Raw genomic sequence first — 13,265 nt, forward strand, 5'->3', positions numbered from 1 at the left:
GGCTACCTGAAGAGCCCAAGCAGTGCAGACTGATGGAGAGGTCTCCTTCCAGTACCCCTGTAACTTTGTTCCCTACAAAACACATGGTGTCTCATCTACCTGCAGTGGAGTCCCTAGAAAGGCAGGCAAGAAGTGGGCTCCTATTCCAGCAGAAGGAGCATTTTTTGCTAGTCTCTCATCCCTCCCCAAATACAGCAAATCTTCCTGGCCTTTGGAGGTTTGCCCAGAGCACGGGTGCACCACCAGCAGGGTGGTGCTGGGCAAAGGGCTGGAGCTCCTGGTGGCCTCCCCTTTGCCTTGTTGGTGACTAGGAGGGACCACCAGACCTTCCCTCTCCAGCTATTCCTGCAGTTCCTGATCTTCCAACTTTGAGATGAGCCATGAAGGGCCATGACAGAGGTGGTGCCTGGGGCCCAGAGGTGGTCTCAGTGGGTCACTGGTACATGTCTCTCATACCCCCAGTGAGTACCACTCTATCATCATGGTCGGGGCATGCCCGGAAGTGCAACGAGACGGCCAAGTCCTATTGTGTCAATGGAGGCGTCTGCTACTACATCGAGGGCATCAACCAGCTCTCCTGCAAGTAAGTGACCAGTGGGGGTGGGCATGGGGGCAAGACTAGGGTGAGAGACACTGGGGCAGAAGTGGAGGGCTCTAGGAAAAGTGGGCTTCAGGCCACTGACAGGGGGTCCCCAAGGGGTGTAGACAGGGAGGTGTGCCCCACTTCCCAGGCCTTTCCTAGAATATAGGGAGATGTAAACTCTGAAGGGCTCAGGGCTTCTGCAGTGCCCCTACCCACCCCCTCTCCCAGTGTCCACCCTTTCACCACCACCTTTTAGGGAGATGGGGATGCCAGTCTATGCCCTAGGCACTGGGTTCTCTCTCCCCCTCCCTTTCTCTCTCCCCTTTCTCTCTGTACCACTCACCCCCCCCCCCGCCCCATTTCTCAGCAACTCTCCAAACTGTGTTCTGATGAACATTTCCCATGGTGTGTCTTCCCCAGCAGTGAAGAGCCTGGCAGGGTCAGGCAAAGCACAATTCCCAGTGCCCTTGGTAGTGGAGGGTCTGCTCTCAGAGCCTTGAGGGGAGACGAGGACTCTGCATCCGGTGCTCACCTCAAGACCTGGCTACTCTCCCTGCCTGGTGTTCAGATACACCCTGGGTGCTGCTTCTGCCACTTGAGACCTTAGCCCCTCTCTATGGGGTGAGGGGACACCAGCAAAGACACCACTCTGGCTGTGGCCCAGACACAACCTGGGGAAGGTCAAGGTTAAGAAGAAGCTCAAGTTGGGGCTTCTCTACCCAGCAGGATTTTCATCCTGCTCCCCTTAGCAAACAGGGCAGATGGGAGCACGGTAACCCAGGAGGGCTTGTTCAGGTCCAGCTGGGTCCCATTCAAGCAGTTGAGCCCACGGGACCCCCTGACAGGTTCTCTGGTGGCTGTATGAGGAGCCGGAGGAAGAGCTTGGTGAGGGCAGTACAGGTTCTGGCCAGATCCTGAGGAGGGGTAGGGGGCACTAGTTAACAACTTCGGGTTTTCAAAGCACCCCGAGCCTAGGACCCTGGCAAGGTGCCACAGTTGCCCCATTCCCATGGCATCTGGGCAAAAGCCACTAGAGTATTAGTAGAAATTAGAGAGAGGCATTTGCCCTCCTCACAGACAAGGTCAGATTCAGCACCTCTCAGCTCTCCTGCCTCTGGGCTCCAGCTCCAGAGCTGCATCCCCCCACTGACTACAGCCTTAGCCAAAGACCCCTCCACCTCACACGGGGATAATGAGGGGCCGTGCCTCCTTGACACTCTCCCCTCTGTGCCAGGCTAGCTGAGCTAGACCCGGACTGCCAGGCAGATCTGTGCCTCTTTCCCCAGCGGGCCTCCTTTGCTGGCTTCCCCCCCAATCCCACCCTGCACCTGCTGCCATCCCCTTACTGTCCTCCCCCATCCTGAATTTGCAGCCACAGCAGGTCTCCCAGGGAAACTCTCAGCCTGGACTCAGCCCCTCACCTTTCCCTCCTTCTGCCCCTAGGAGGCTGCCACATTAGTGCTAGAGACCGTGTGGAACATTCTAGACTTGAAAATGGTCTGAGCTCTCTGCAATAAATCTACAGAAACTCATAAGCGTTCTGGAGTATCTCACAGACATGGCCCGGCCCTGCAGGCCCCTCTTTTTTTAATCCCCAAACACACACACACATGCACACACACACACAAACACGTACATACCACACCTCCCTAGCCCCTTGGACCCTGGAACCTTGAAGGAATCCAGCAGCATTAAGGAGATCAGCCCTGGCTCCAGGCAGGGAAGTTTTCAGCCACCCAGGACAGGTGCCAGGGCCACAGAGGGCCATGGGATTGCAGGGTTCCAGTGCTAGCATTTAGCGTGGAAAGTGGTGTGATGAGCTTGTGAGATTCCAAAGGGTCCTGCCAGCAAGGCTGTAGCCCTAGGACCTTCTGAGTCACCCCCAGCTAAATCTGAAAGTAGCAGAGGGCAGGAGCCTAAATCATTATGAAGATGGTGTCCTGTGCCCCTCCTCACCAGGGCAACTGGGATTCCCTGCTTAGAACTTGACCTTGGTACCCAGAAGCACCACCTCCCCATTTCAACCTGCCCTAGGTCAGCCCTAGCCAGGGCTCCTGGAACCAACTTCCCTGACTCCCTGAGCCCTCAGGGGAGATCGCTTTCAGGAGGGCAAGTCCGCAGAGCTGTGCTGGAGAAGGACAGGGGGGTGGGGGGCAGGGCAGAACCCAGAGGCCATTCTGGGGGGTGGTGAGCCGGGAGGGAAGTGGGGGGCAGGCCTCTTGGGATTCCTGATGACACTGAATGGAATAAAAAGGAAAGAATATAGGAAACAGAACTCACGTCTTACCATTTGTGCTGTTTGTTTACTTTTTATTTTGATTTTTTTGCATTTCCGCTTAGCTTGGATAATGAAACTAGACTGGTCAGTTTCATTCCAGTTTCTATAAAACTCAGTTTTCCTTCCTGGTTTTCTGACACTTGTTGTTGTGTATTGGTTCAGAGCCCTGCAGGGAGTGTTGGAAAGCAGGCACACTCCGTCCCTGTTTTTCTGGAATTCAGAGCCAAAAGAAACAGTGTCACTGATACTGAATTCTGTTTTAAAGAAAGAAAACTTAGGGGGATTTGAAAATGGGGGTCCAAATCAAGGTGACTGTCTCCTGTCTGGGCCAGACAGGGACCTCTGCACTTCTTCTCGCTGCTTTCTCCTCTTCTCTCCGTGTTTTTGTAGAGCACGGTTGGTGCGTGACTCTTGGGGACTGGTTCAGGGGATGATGACAGAACAAGACTCTCTTTCCAGCCCTGTGCACATACCAGCGGCATGCCTCCCTTTCCCATCAAGCTCATCCCTCCCCTCTTCTGCTCCCCCTGTCCCACCCCATGTTCAGGTGGTTCCCCCATCCCATACCCATCTGCCTGCTCATCCTCTCCACATCTCCACCCCACCCCTCATGAGGCCAGAGACCCTTCACCCCCTCCAGTGCCCTGGGGCACACCCTCATCCTTCATCCTCCCCCTCCCTCGGGTGAGGGCAGCACACATGGCATTATCCCCAGGCTACCAAAAGGAGAAACTGAGGCCCGGGAGGTGGGTGGGAAAACGGGGAGGCAGAGTTCCAACCTCTGTCACCCCAGATACAGCCCATGGGCTCTCCTCTCTGCCCCTGTCTCACCCTGCTCTTCTCCAGCCCTGGGCACAGATCTTCCCATAGTCATAGCTCATGATGTGGGGGAGGGCTGAGAAAGCTATGACCTGCCACTCCTTTTAATCTGTCCCCTGTGCTGCTGAAACTCAGAGCGCCAATCCCTCTTTCAGTGGGAGCCCACTACCGGCCAGCCATCCACACTGAGTCAGACCCCACTCGTGGTGGACAGGTTTGTGTAGCCCGTACCCTGTTACATGGTCCTGAGTGCAGGGTAGCAAGGCTGTAGGCCCACTCCCAGAATCTTCTCTAGGGAAGCCTCAGGCTCCTGGATGTGGCTCATTTTCAACAAGCAGGGATAAGGAGAGCCCAGGAGCCTCCTGGAAGGATCTAATGCCCAGAGAACAGTATGGGGAGCCAGTCCCCAACCCCTGTGCTATGCCCATCCCCCATTGCCTTTTCTTTTATTCAGCCAGTGGGGAACACATGTCCCAGGGCAGAAAGATTAGGACCGTATTACCTAACTCCAGGGGGGCACATTCATGTTATAGACCGTGTCCGTGGTGCCACCTGGGGTTGTACAACTCAGTGGTCATGAAAGATCTGAGGAGGCAGTTGGGGCAGTCCAGGCTGGGTGTGGGATCAGGGACTCAGGGATGTGCTTAGTTATCGTCAGTCTCCCAAGAGCCGTGGGACAGCATCCCTTGACGATCAGCAAAGAAATTTTCCCTTTGCCCCTCCTGCCCCTGCACTACCCCATTCTCTCTCTTAAACACAAATACACACACACACACACACACACACACACACACGAGCTGGGCTAATCTTAGACATTGGACACTGTCAAATGTATCTCTTTCTTATTCCTTTGAGGGTTCCAAGAATCATTTTGGCAATTTCCTGGGTCTTTATCCTCCACCACCAAAGGTGCTGCTGCTTTCTTCTCCCCTCTGGTCCCCACCCGAAGTGGATATCAGTCTCTGAGAGCTGAGAAAGGAGAGCTGAGCCTGACTGGAGCTGGTTGGAAAGCCTTAGGCACTACTTCCATTTTCCTGGGACGGGATGCTTAGGTCAGAGAAGGATATATTAAGGTGTTAGCCGCCGCTGCCTCCTCCTCCTCCTCCTCTCCCTCCTCCCGGGAGCCACCCTGTTCAACAGGATGAACGTGCATCAGTTTCCCTTGTAACCACTCCCCCTCCACTTCCTTCAGACACGCTTCCCAGTCCTCCACCCCTACTCACTGGCTAGGCATACCTCCTCACACTGCCACCACTGCAGGGACCAGCCTCCTGCCTCCCCTGAGGGAGATGCCATCAAGGCCCAGAGAAACTCCAGCTGTCTGCTCACCAGCCACTCCCCACCCCCCAGCTAGATTGGAGTCAACAGGGTTTCCCCGAGGGTCTATCACAGCCAATGGGAGCCACCCCCTATAAGCTCAAGAGGTCGCTGATGGTTGGTTTACACGAGAATGCTAAGAGGTAGAGTACTCTCACCTCTTGAGAAGGTTTACTGATTAATGTTGCACAGTGATCTATTATTGAGGAAACATCCGTGATGGGGTTACCTAACTTCCCCAAGAAAAAGAGGCAGAGGCAGCCAAAACCCATCTTCGAGGTGGGGGAATGGGGGGGGGGGGGTCAGTCTGGCCCTGTCTTTAAGCTTCCCTTAGGTATCTGGCCTTGCTGGGGTTCAGAGGAGAGTACAGGGCAGGGCATGTCTCCCAGAAGTCTGCAAGACAGGGACTCACTTGAGAGGAGAGGGGCAGCCAGAGAGCAGAAGAAAGTGTACCTGGGGGTAAGGACAAGGTCAGGGAGAGTGGGTGGTGCTCTGGAGCTAGAGGAGACAACATGGGAGAATGCAGTCCCACCAGAGCCAGGCAGTGACGGAGGAGCAGGTCATGGGGAAAAGACAGGCGTCCAGGCAGCCAGTAGACCCCTAACTGGAAGAAGCTTCAGGGTTCTCAGGGAGCCTGCTTTAGCCCTCCCCACCCCCGATTGTGGTTCTTGCCACCTGAGGGTAGATAGCCTGCACCTGGCCTTGGCAGGCCAGCTGTGAGACGTTGGTAATTCCGGCTCCTCCCCAGCCTCACCTTGTTCCCAACTAAGCCTTTTTCCCCCCTGTGTATTGCTCTAGGGCAGCCTTCCCCAAACCATGTTAACAAGGGTTCCTCAAAAAACGTCTTCCTTGGTCAAATAAATTGGCAACATACTGGAATATTCAAGCTCTTTCCTCCTACAAAACGTTTCCTAGCCTTTCATATGGCAGCGTGCACTGCAACTCTATAAGGAAGTCTGGGAACGGATTTCCTAAATTTATTTGGCCACAGAACCCTCTTTGAGAGAACAGATGAAACACCTCCAAGGTCACCTTTGTCATGGGCACACAGTCTGGGAACAGCATTCCGGAGTTCTCCTTTGAGCTTTCTGGGGGCTGTTTCATGGATGAGAAAACCTGCCCAGGGCCCTGGAGAGAACCCTTTGGTAGGGCCTGGAAGGAATGGCTTCCCAGAACTTGGTATTCTGGAAGGCTCCCGGCATCCTACCTGACTGCCTGGCACCAGGGGCTACCTTTCTGGCTTCATGGGACCCCAGGCAGGTCAGAAGGGAAGTCTCCACACCCACAGGACAATTGGGCATTAGGTTCCCAATTTCCCCACCCGCTTCCCTCAATCATCCTCCTCTCCGCCCCACCCCTGCCCCCCACCACCCACGGAGCAACACCGGGTAGAGAGATTTTGAAGATTTCTGAGCCCTCCCCCCAGCCCTGACTCCAGCCCCTGCAGCTACGAGTGTGCCCCAGCGCCCGACTTGGTTTTCTCATTCATCACTGTGCACTTTGATTTCTAACCTGAGCCTCGCGGATGATGCCAGTTTGTTCTGTGATTTTTCCCCTTTTCCTTCTCCAGATGTCCAAACGGATTCTTCGGACAGAGATGTTTGGAGAAACTGCCTTTGCGATTGTACATGCCAGATCCTAAGCAAAGTATGTTTGAAGATACAAACACAAGTCCCTGCTCCTTAGAAAGCTTCCGGGTGCAGTCCCCCCAATGTAGGGCATAGGGCCAGGGGTGTTGGTTGTTTTGATCTTTGGCTGTTTTGTTTTCTCTTTTCTTTTTTTGTATTTTGGTTTGTTCTTTTGTTTTGCTTTGTTTTTCATTTTTTGGCCTAATCCTTGGGTTTAAAGTTCAGGGCTGCAGGTAAGGGGCAGAGTGGCAAGGCCAGTACAAGCGGTAACGGTGGCAAGGAACCCAGCTGGCATCGGCAGGAGCCCGTGCCGGGGTGTTGCAATGCCTGTGTCTTGCTATCCTGGCTCTCTCTTTCTGGTTTTCTTTCTTTTGGTAGGTGCCCTGTGGGATACACCGGGGACAGGTGTCAGCAGTTCGCAATGGTCAACTTCTCCAGTATGTCTCTTTCTTCTATTTCTTTTCCTCCCTGGTGACTGACAATCTCCCCACGCGAGAGGGACAGGGCCTTGCCTAGAGAGACTAGAGGGAGCTGCGGGGGAAGGGAGGGGGGTAGGGAGTGGTAGTGTCCTGGGCTCCTCTCAGTCGTCAGTGCTAACTAGAAGCCTGTTCGGAGGAGACGGATTTGCCCCCCTGCCACCCCCCACCCCGTCCCGACTCTTGGCTGGGCACAGTTACAGCCCCGGATTCTCTCTGCAAGCGTCGGGGACTGCGCTCAGGCCTCCGCACCACTTCCAAGAGCGGACAGCCTGACCAGCAATGGGAGAAGCATGAGCAGGGCCCTCGCCTGCCTTTTAAAGCCTGTTGAGGATGTCAGGTGCTGATGGGGCCAGGCAATGAGTGTATGCACGTGTGTGCTGGTGCGTTTGCGAAAGACAAACAGGTTCTCAGCCTGTCTTTGGGTCTGGCCAGAGTTTGTTTTATTTGACTTGGGGCGATGGGGGAGAGTGGGGAAGGGGATGCTGAGGGAGAACAAGCCCCAGGGCACTGGTTTCCACAGAGGCCAGAGACCAGAGACTTTTATGCGGCTCAAGGATGGGGTGGGATGGGGGTTTGCTGCCTACTAAAAGAGGAAATGAGGATTCAAGGGATGATTGGTGATTCTCTCCAGGCCCTCTCTGGTCTGAGTCCCCATCCAGGACTCCATTCCCTTCCTTTCTTCCACTTGTGAGGTTGGAGCTTTCTGGTTTGCCTAGTTAGCTGGGGGAAAAAAAAAAAATGTGAGCCCTGCAGCAGAAAGATGAGACCCTAATTGTAGAGTGTTTTATTTGAGGCTGGGAACAATTTCTTCAAGCATCACCAGGTGGAGGCATAGCAGAGCAAAAAGCCCCCGGCCAGCTATGGACTCCATCTGGGGCCCACCAGTCTCTTGGCCTGCAAGGCAGGACACTGTCACCCATCCTTCAGAACATACTAGGCCCTTGCTCAGCCCACCCCACCGCCTCCTCTCTTAGGACAGCTGTATCCCGTGAAGAATTAGGAACCAAAGTGATGGTGCCTGGGTCAGAGGCAGAGCTCCAGGAGAGGCCTAGAGCAGGACCCAGAGGGTCATTTAGGTAGCCCTTTGGAGAAAAGTGGTTTTTGAGTTTGGGTCTCAGGGTAGAGAAACAAGTCTACCCAGTCCTCCTTAGGCCACAGCACAAAAGCCTAGAAATCATCACCTCCTTCTCCCTGCTGGAGCTTGGAAGCCATGACTTAAAGAGGAAAGTAGAGGCCGCAGGGAGGTGGGGGCTGGTCGGCCCAGATGGTCAACTGTCTTCACAGTGTGTGGGAGGCAGCACTCCCCCCAGGCCCCTCCGTCTGGAGGCCAGGGAGGAAGGCTATGGGGATAAGAGGAGAGCTGTGGGCAGGGCATGTGGTCCAGAATTCTCCAGAGCCCAGGCTCCAGGAAGAATTGCAGAGTCAGATCCAGCCCCACCTATGGAAGACCATAGGTCAGGAGGGGCCTCAGGAAGGAACAGAGCAGCCAGGCCAAGGCTAAGGACCAGGGGAAAGAGGCAATGGAGGACCTATTCCTGTTCACCCTTAGGTCCAGAGCCTCCCTGGCTTACGGGACTGTTCTGGACAGGGAGTCCCAGCCCGTCCCAAATCAGAGGAGCAGAGCCTCCAGAATTTGGCCATTGGCCAAGCTTCTCTGCCAGCTGGGCCGCTTCAGCTTTCAGCTCAGAGCTGCTTGAAGGGTCAGCAGGGCCTCAGGAGCCCAGAAAAAGTCTAGAAATGCTGCCACAGGCCTTTCTGCCTAGTGTCATCAGGATCATTGCTGTTACCTTTGCATGAAGGATTTCTAGTCTTCAAGCACTTTGCCCAGAGCACTTACGGCATCAGATAATTATTGAAAAGGTAGCAGAAAATGCTACCTTTAAGTGTTCAGGCTTTGGATTCAGATATATCTGAATAAAAATGCCAGCTGCTGAGCTCACTAGTTCTGGGGCCTCATTTAACCTCTCCGAGTTTGTTTTCTCATCTCTAAAATGGGGGTAGTAACATTTACACCTCGAGGGTTGCCGTTGAGGATGGGAGTGCAGTGCTCCCTACGAAGGCTTAGCAGAGAGCCGGCCGCTGTTGATGGAGAGCAGCTGAGTACCTCTTGTGGCTACAGCTGGTATGGGGTAGGAGGCAGGAGGACCCCCACCAGTACCCTGGTGGCTGACTCCCAGCAAGCCCTGAGCAAGGGGTCTGACTTTCTCCCTCTGCCCAGACAGCCTCTAGACCAGATTACCTTTTGCAGAGTCCATGGAAACAGAGCCTATGGCCACAATTGCATTCCTTCTTCCCCTGACAGCCACTCCATTTCCTGAGAGTCAAAACCTGCACATCGGTGTACCCCCCAAGTGAAAGAACACACACATGTACCTACACACACACACACACGTAAGCACCTACTGACACGTGCTCAAACACACAAGCACACGCCTGCACTCACATGCACAAACACATGAGCACGTGCTCTCATCAGGGGCCCGCGTCCTGGCCTCCCCGGCCAGGCCCCTGTAACTGTGTGTCATAAGATGTGTCCAGGATGAAGACTTTGTGTATCATCTGGTAAACCTGGCCCTGCTGGGAGTCCAGCATCGGGTTGCCATGGTTACTGGTCAATATGCAAATGTCTGCCCAATAGGACCTGTCTGTGACTCAATGGTGCCACTCTGTCCTGGCTGAGTGGCAGCCTATGAACATGATGAGTGGGGGGCATCTTTGACAGGAGCAGACATAGCCACCGTCCCTTCAGAATCCATCCCCTGTGAGAGGAAAGCAGGGCTGCCTTCTCGGCAGTGACATCACCAGTCCTGTCAGCCACCGCTGACCCACCCAAAACCGTACTGGCCTTCAACTGAAAGGGGAGGTCAGTTAGGAGGCCCAGAAGCTGCTGCTGCCACTGTGACTTGGTTCCCAGAGCAGGGAAGCAGAAGAAAACTCGTCAAAGGCTTTGGGACCCAGCTCGCTACTCCAGGTGGTCAGTTCTCATGACTAAACCAGTCAGGCCCAGAGACTCAATCAGCAGGAACAGAAAAGGACTTCCAGCTGATGGCCCCCATGCTCTCCTTCCCCTACAGGAGACGAGAACATCAGAACACAAGTTCACCTCCTCCCTGGATGTCATGGCGCTGACTGTGCATGTGGGGAGGCCACAGACTGGGCCCCTTCATACACACTGAGCCTCCCGCTGTCCAGGCCTCTCATGTCTTCCTCTCACTGCATATAGACACTTTTGACAGATGAGGAAAGAGACTAGACTTGCCCACGTGCACACAGCAAATTAGGGACAAAACTGAAACTCAGAGTCTGCAGACAGGCGCTGGCTACAGTAGGTGAGCTTTTCAGAAACACTTGAGATTTCTGGGCTGCCACCCCAGAGCCTGATCCCATCGGTCTGGATGATTCTGAGGTACGGCCGGGTAGCAGAGTTCCCAGAGCTCCAATGTGAACAGAGAAGACTCTAAGAGGTGGACAGGCCTGGTACGCTTGGAGACACAGTGGGTCTGGGGCAGGGCTGACCCTTGGGCCCTTTGATCTCGATGGCGTGGGCGCCCACCGCACAGGGCTCTGAAAGCGCACCTGTACAACACGATCGACTTCACAGTGTGACTGGCTCACCGTCTGACACGCGTGTTCCACAGGTGAACCCACCTGTCTCTTCCTAGAAGTTGCAGTTTGCTTTTCTAAGTGGTGAAATCAGGACCCGACCCCAAGGCCTAGGCCCTGTAGGCATCTAAGGTGTTGGAAGTGTCAAGAAGTGACCTGCTGGCTGGAGCCTCCTCCTGTCCCCACAAACTCAGGAGTCTTCAAGCCCAGGCTCCCAGGAGAGGGGCCTTTGGAGGCAGGACAGGGACAAGGACCAGTCTGGGCACCCCATGCCCTCGTTCTGAACAGAAAAAAGGGCCCGGTGAACGAGCTCAGGGCCGAGCAGGTGGTCTCCGGGGGGGGGCGTGGGAGTGTGGAAGGCCTGGCCCTGGAGCTGGGGGCAGGGGGAAACAGGACTCCTCAGACCCCCACCCCCACTCACCTTTCCTCCCTGGGGACATCTGCCGACTGACTCTTGCGCCTCCGCCTCCCCATCAGGTACTAACCCCACAGCTCATCTCTAAAGAACCTGCCCTGCCTGCTGATCCTAACATTTCCTCTTTCCACCCCCCTCAGGGCTCTTGGGGACTGGGTGCCAGGGCAGGGGTTCAGGAGGCCGGGAGGGGACACCACTAACCTGCTTTCACCTCACAGGCTGGCTGCTGGTGTCTGAAGAATCCTGACCAACGTTTCTCTCTCTCTCTCTCTCTCTCTCTCTCTCTCCTGCCCTCCCCGCTCCCCCGATCTTTCTCTGTATCTCTCCCTCCATCCCCTCCCCTCTCTGACCCTGCTCTCTTCTGCACTGCCAGAGCATCTTGGATTTGAACTAAAGGGTACGAAGCTCTATGTGTCAGTCAGTGCCATCTACCCCAGCCCTCTCCACAGCCTCTGACACCATGTGTGCTGGTTTCCTTTCCAAAAAATGGAAAAGGGATGATTCCAAAAATCTCCCCTGGCCCTCCCAAGATGTCCCATCATAAACTATGTTGATTTGGGGGAGACAAGAGAAGGGCGGAATAGGTGCCCCCAGTGTACAGCGGGGCCCCCTCGCCTGAGGCCTCACTGGGGGAGGAGCTTCCCGAGCTGATGCCCAAAGGGTTGGCCAGACAAGAGACAGGCCCCTGGAGAGCTGGTGTCCGGAAGCCATGAAATCCTGGCTTGGAGAGTTGTGCAGAGAGGCACCCGCTTTAATTTGACTTTAATTCTCCTTCCTTTTCCCACTTCCATCTCCACTGCTTTTCATTCTGCACCACGCTGGCAGCTAATAATGCCCATTTGTCTCTGCCCCCTGCCCCATGTCTGTCTGCCAGGCTTTGCCATCTGCTTGAGGCTGTCACTCCCTCCATGATCTGTCTCCACAATGGCATGCGTGTTCGCCTGTGGGCCAGACGAGCAAGGGTCAAGGGTGAGCTGGCCTCCGGTGCTCACCCTCCTGCCCCCCCCAGCTCAGAACCTTACCTCCCTCCCACTTCTTCCCTCTGGCCCCTGGGAGACACATTGAATGCAAAGAGACTTGGAGGCAGCGTTCTGTCCTCTCTCTGAGCTGGGAGGCTCCACCCAGGCTTAAATGGAGAGATGCAGGGACTCGGACGGGTCAAGGCTTCGGTGGGGTCAGACCTCAGAGGCGGTGCAGAGCCTGCAGTTCTGAAAAGGCTGTTCTTGAGGCAGGTCTGGAGAGGCCCCGCTTCCCTCACCACCCAGCCCCTATCAGCTCTCCTCAGAAGATAGAGCTAAAACCCTGTGGAAGCGTGTGTGTCTATGTGCTGCTGGTGATGGGACGGGAGGAGAGGGGTGAGTCTGCGTGGTCTGCATGTGACGGTGCACGACACGAACCTGCAGGGGTGTGTGTGTTGGGGGGGGGACGTCACACGCCTTGTTAGGTCTCTCTGTGCAGGATGTGAGTGCACAGAGGCACAGAGCAGGGCATCTTTGTGTTAAGGGCTGAGTGCTGTGCAGGTGGAACTGGGAGGGTGCGGAGGTGAGTGCGCACGTGTGCGAATAAATGCCTGTGTCTGTAATGGCGGTCTGTATGTCCATTCGTGCACCAACTCGACAGACATCTACTGAACCCCAGAATTTGCCAACTCTGGCGATCTGGCATACAGAGTCCCTGCCTTCCTGGCACTCAAATTCACGGTATGAGACATGCAACAAACAGGAAAGATAGCAGGTGGTGGTAAGTGCCCTACTGAAAATAAAAGAAGGTGATGGGAGGGTGCCAAGCTGGAGATGGAGTTACTTTAGCTAAGTGGCCAGGAAAGGCTGATGCGATGAGGCAGCATCTGCGCTAAACCCTGATAAAAAGTAGCCAGCCCTGCAAACAACTGGAGGAGGGTGTTTGAGGCAAGTTAGGGAGGGTGTGGTTGGAGCAGGCTTGCCTTGCTCAGTGGACAGAAGGAATGCCAGCGACTTTGGTCACAGAAGACATGGGGACTGAACCAATGATGAGATGTAAAAGGAGGGCTGAGATGGTAACCCAGGCCTCCTAGGCCATGGTAGGTCTTTGGGTTGTATTCGAATCGCAGGGGGCGGCCATTGTGAGTTTGAAGCCAAGGAGTAAATGATCTGCAGGCTTGGGG

General features: G+C 55.0%; 1 protein-coding gene and 1 long non-coding RNA gene across 4 annotated transcripts in view; one reads left to right on the plus strand and one right to left on the minus strand.

Annotated features, from left to right (window-relative positions):
• NRG2 (neuregulin 2) overlaps window positions 1–13,265 on the plus strand; it is a 187,310-nt gene that overhangs the window by 164,677 nt on the left and 9,368 nt on the right. Inside the window, exons 4-6 of one of the 3 annotated variants that reach the window (XM_058734873.1) lie at window positions 463–583; window positions 7,004–7,062; window positions 11,496–11,519. In XM_058734873.1, the coding sequence (XP_058590856.1) occupies window positions 463–583; window positions 7,004–7,062; window positions 11,496–11,519 (204 nt within the window). Of the gene's footprint in view, window positions 1–462; window positions 584–6,567; window positions 6,645–7,003; window positions 7,063–11,495; window positions 11,520–13,265 lie in introns of all 3 variants that reach the window. The other 2 variants (XM_058734886.1, XM_058734880.1) reach the window with 2 other exon arrangements.
• On the minus strand, window positions 7,448–9,814 carry LOC131514681 (uncharacterized). The gene is made up of 3 exons (XR_009263205.1): window positions 9,548–9,814; window positions 9,344–9,432; window positions 7,448–7,824 (listed from the first exon to the last, which is right to left on the minus strand). It is a non-coding gene; the product is annotated as an uncharacterized LOC131514681 (long non-coding RNA).

The sequence above is a fragment of the Neofelis nebulosa genome, chromosome 1 (genome assembly GCF_028018385.1).
Source record: "Neofelis nebulosa isolate mNeoNeb1 chromosome 1, mNeoNeb1.pri, whole genome shotgun sequence".
Classification (NCBI taxonomy): Eukaryota; Metazoa; Chordata; class Mammalia; order Carnivora; family Felidae; genus Neofelis; species Neofelis nebulosa.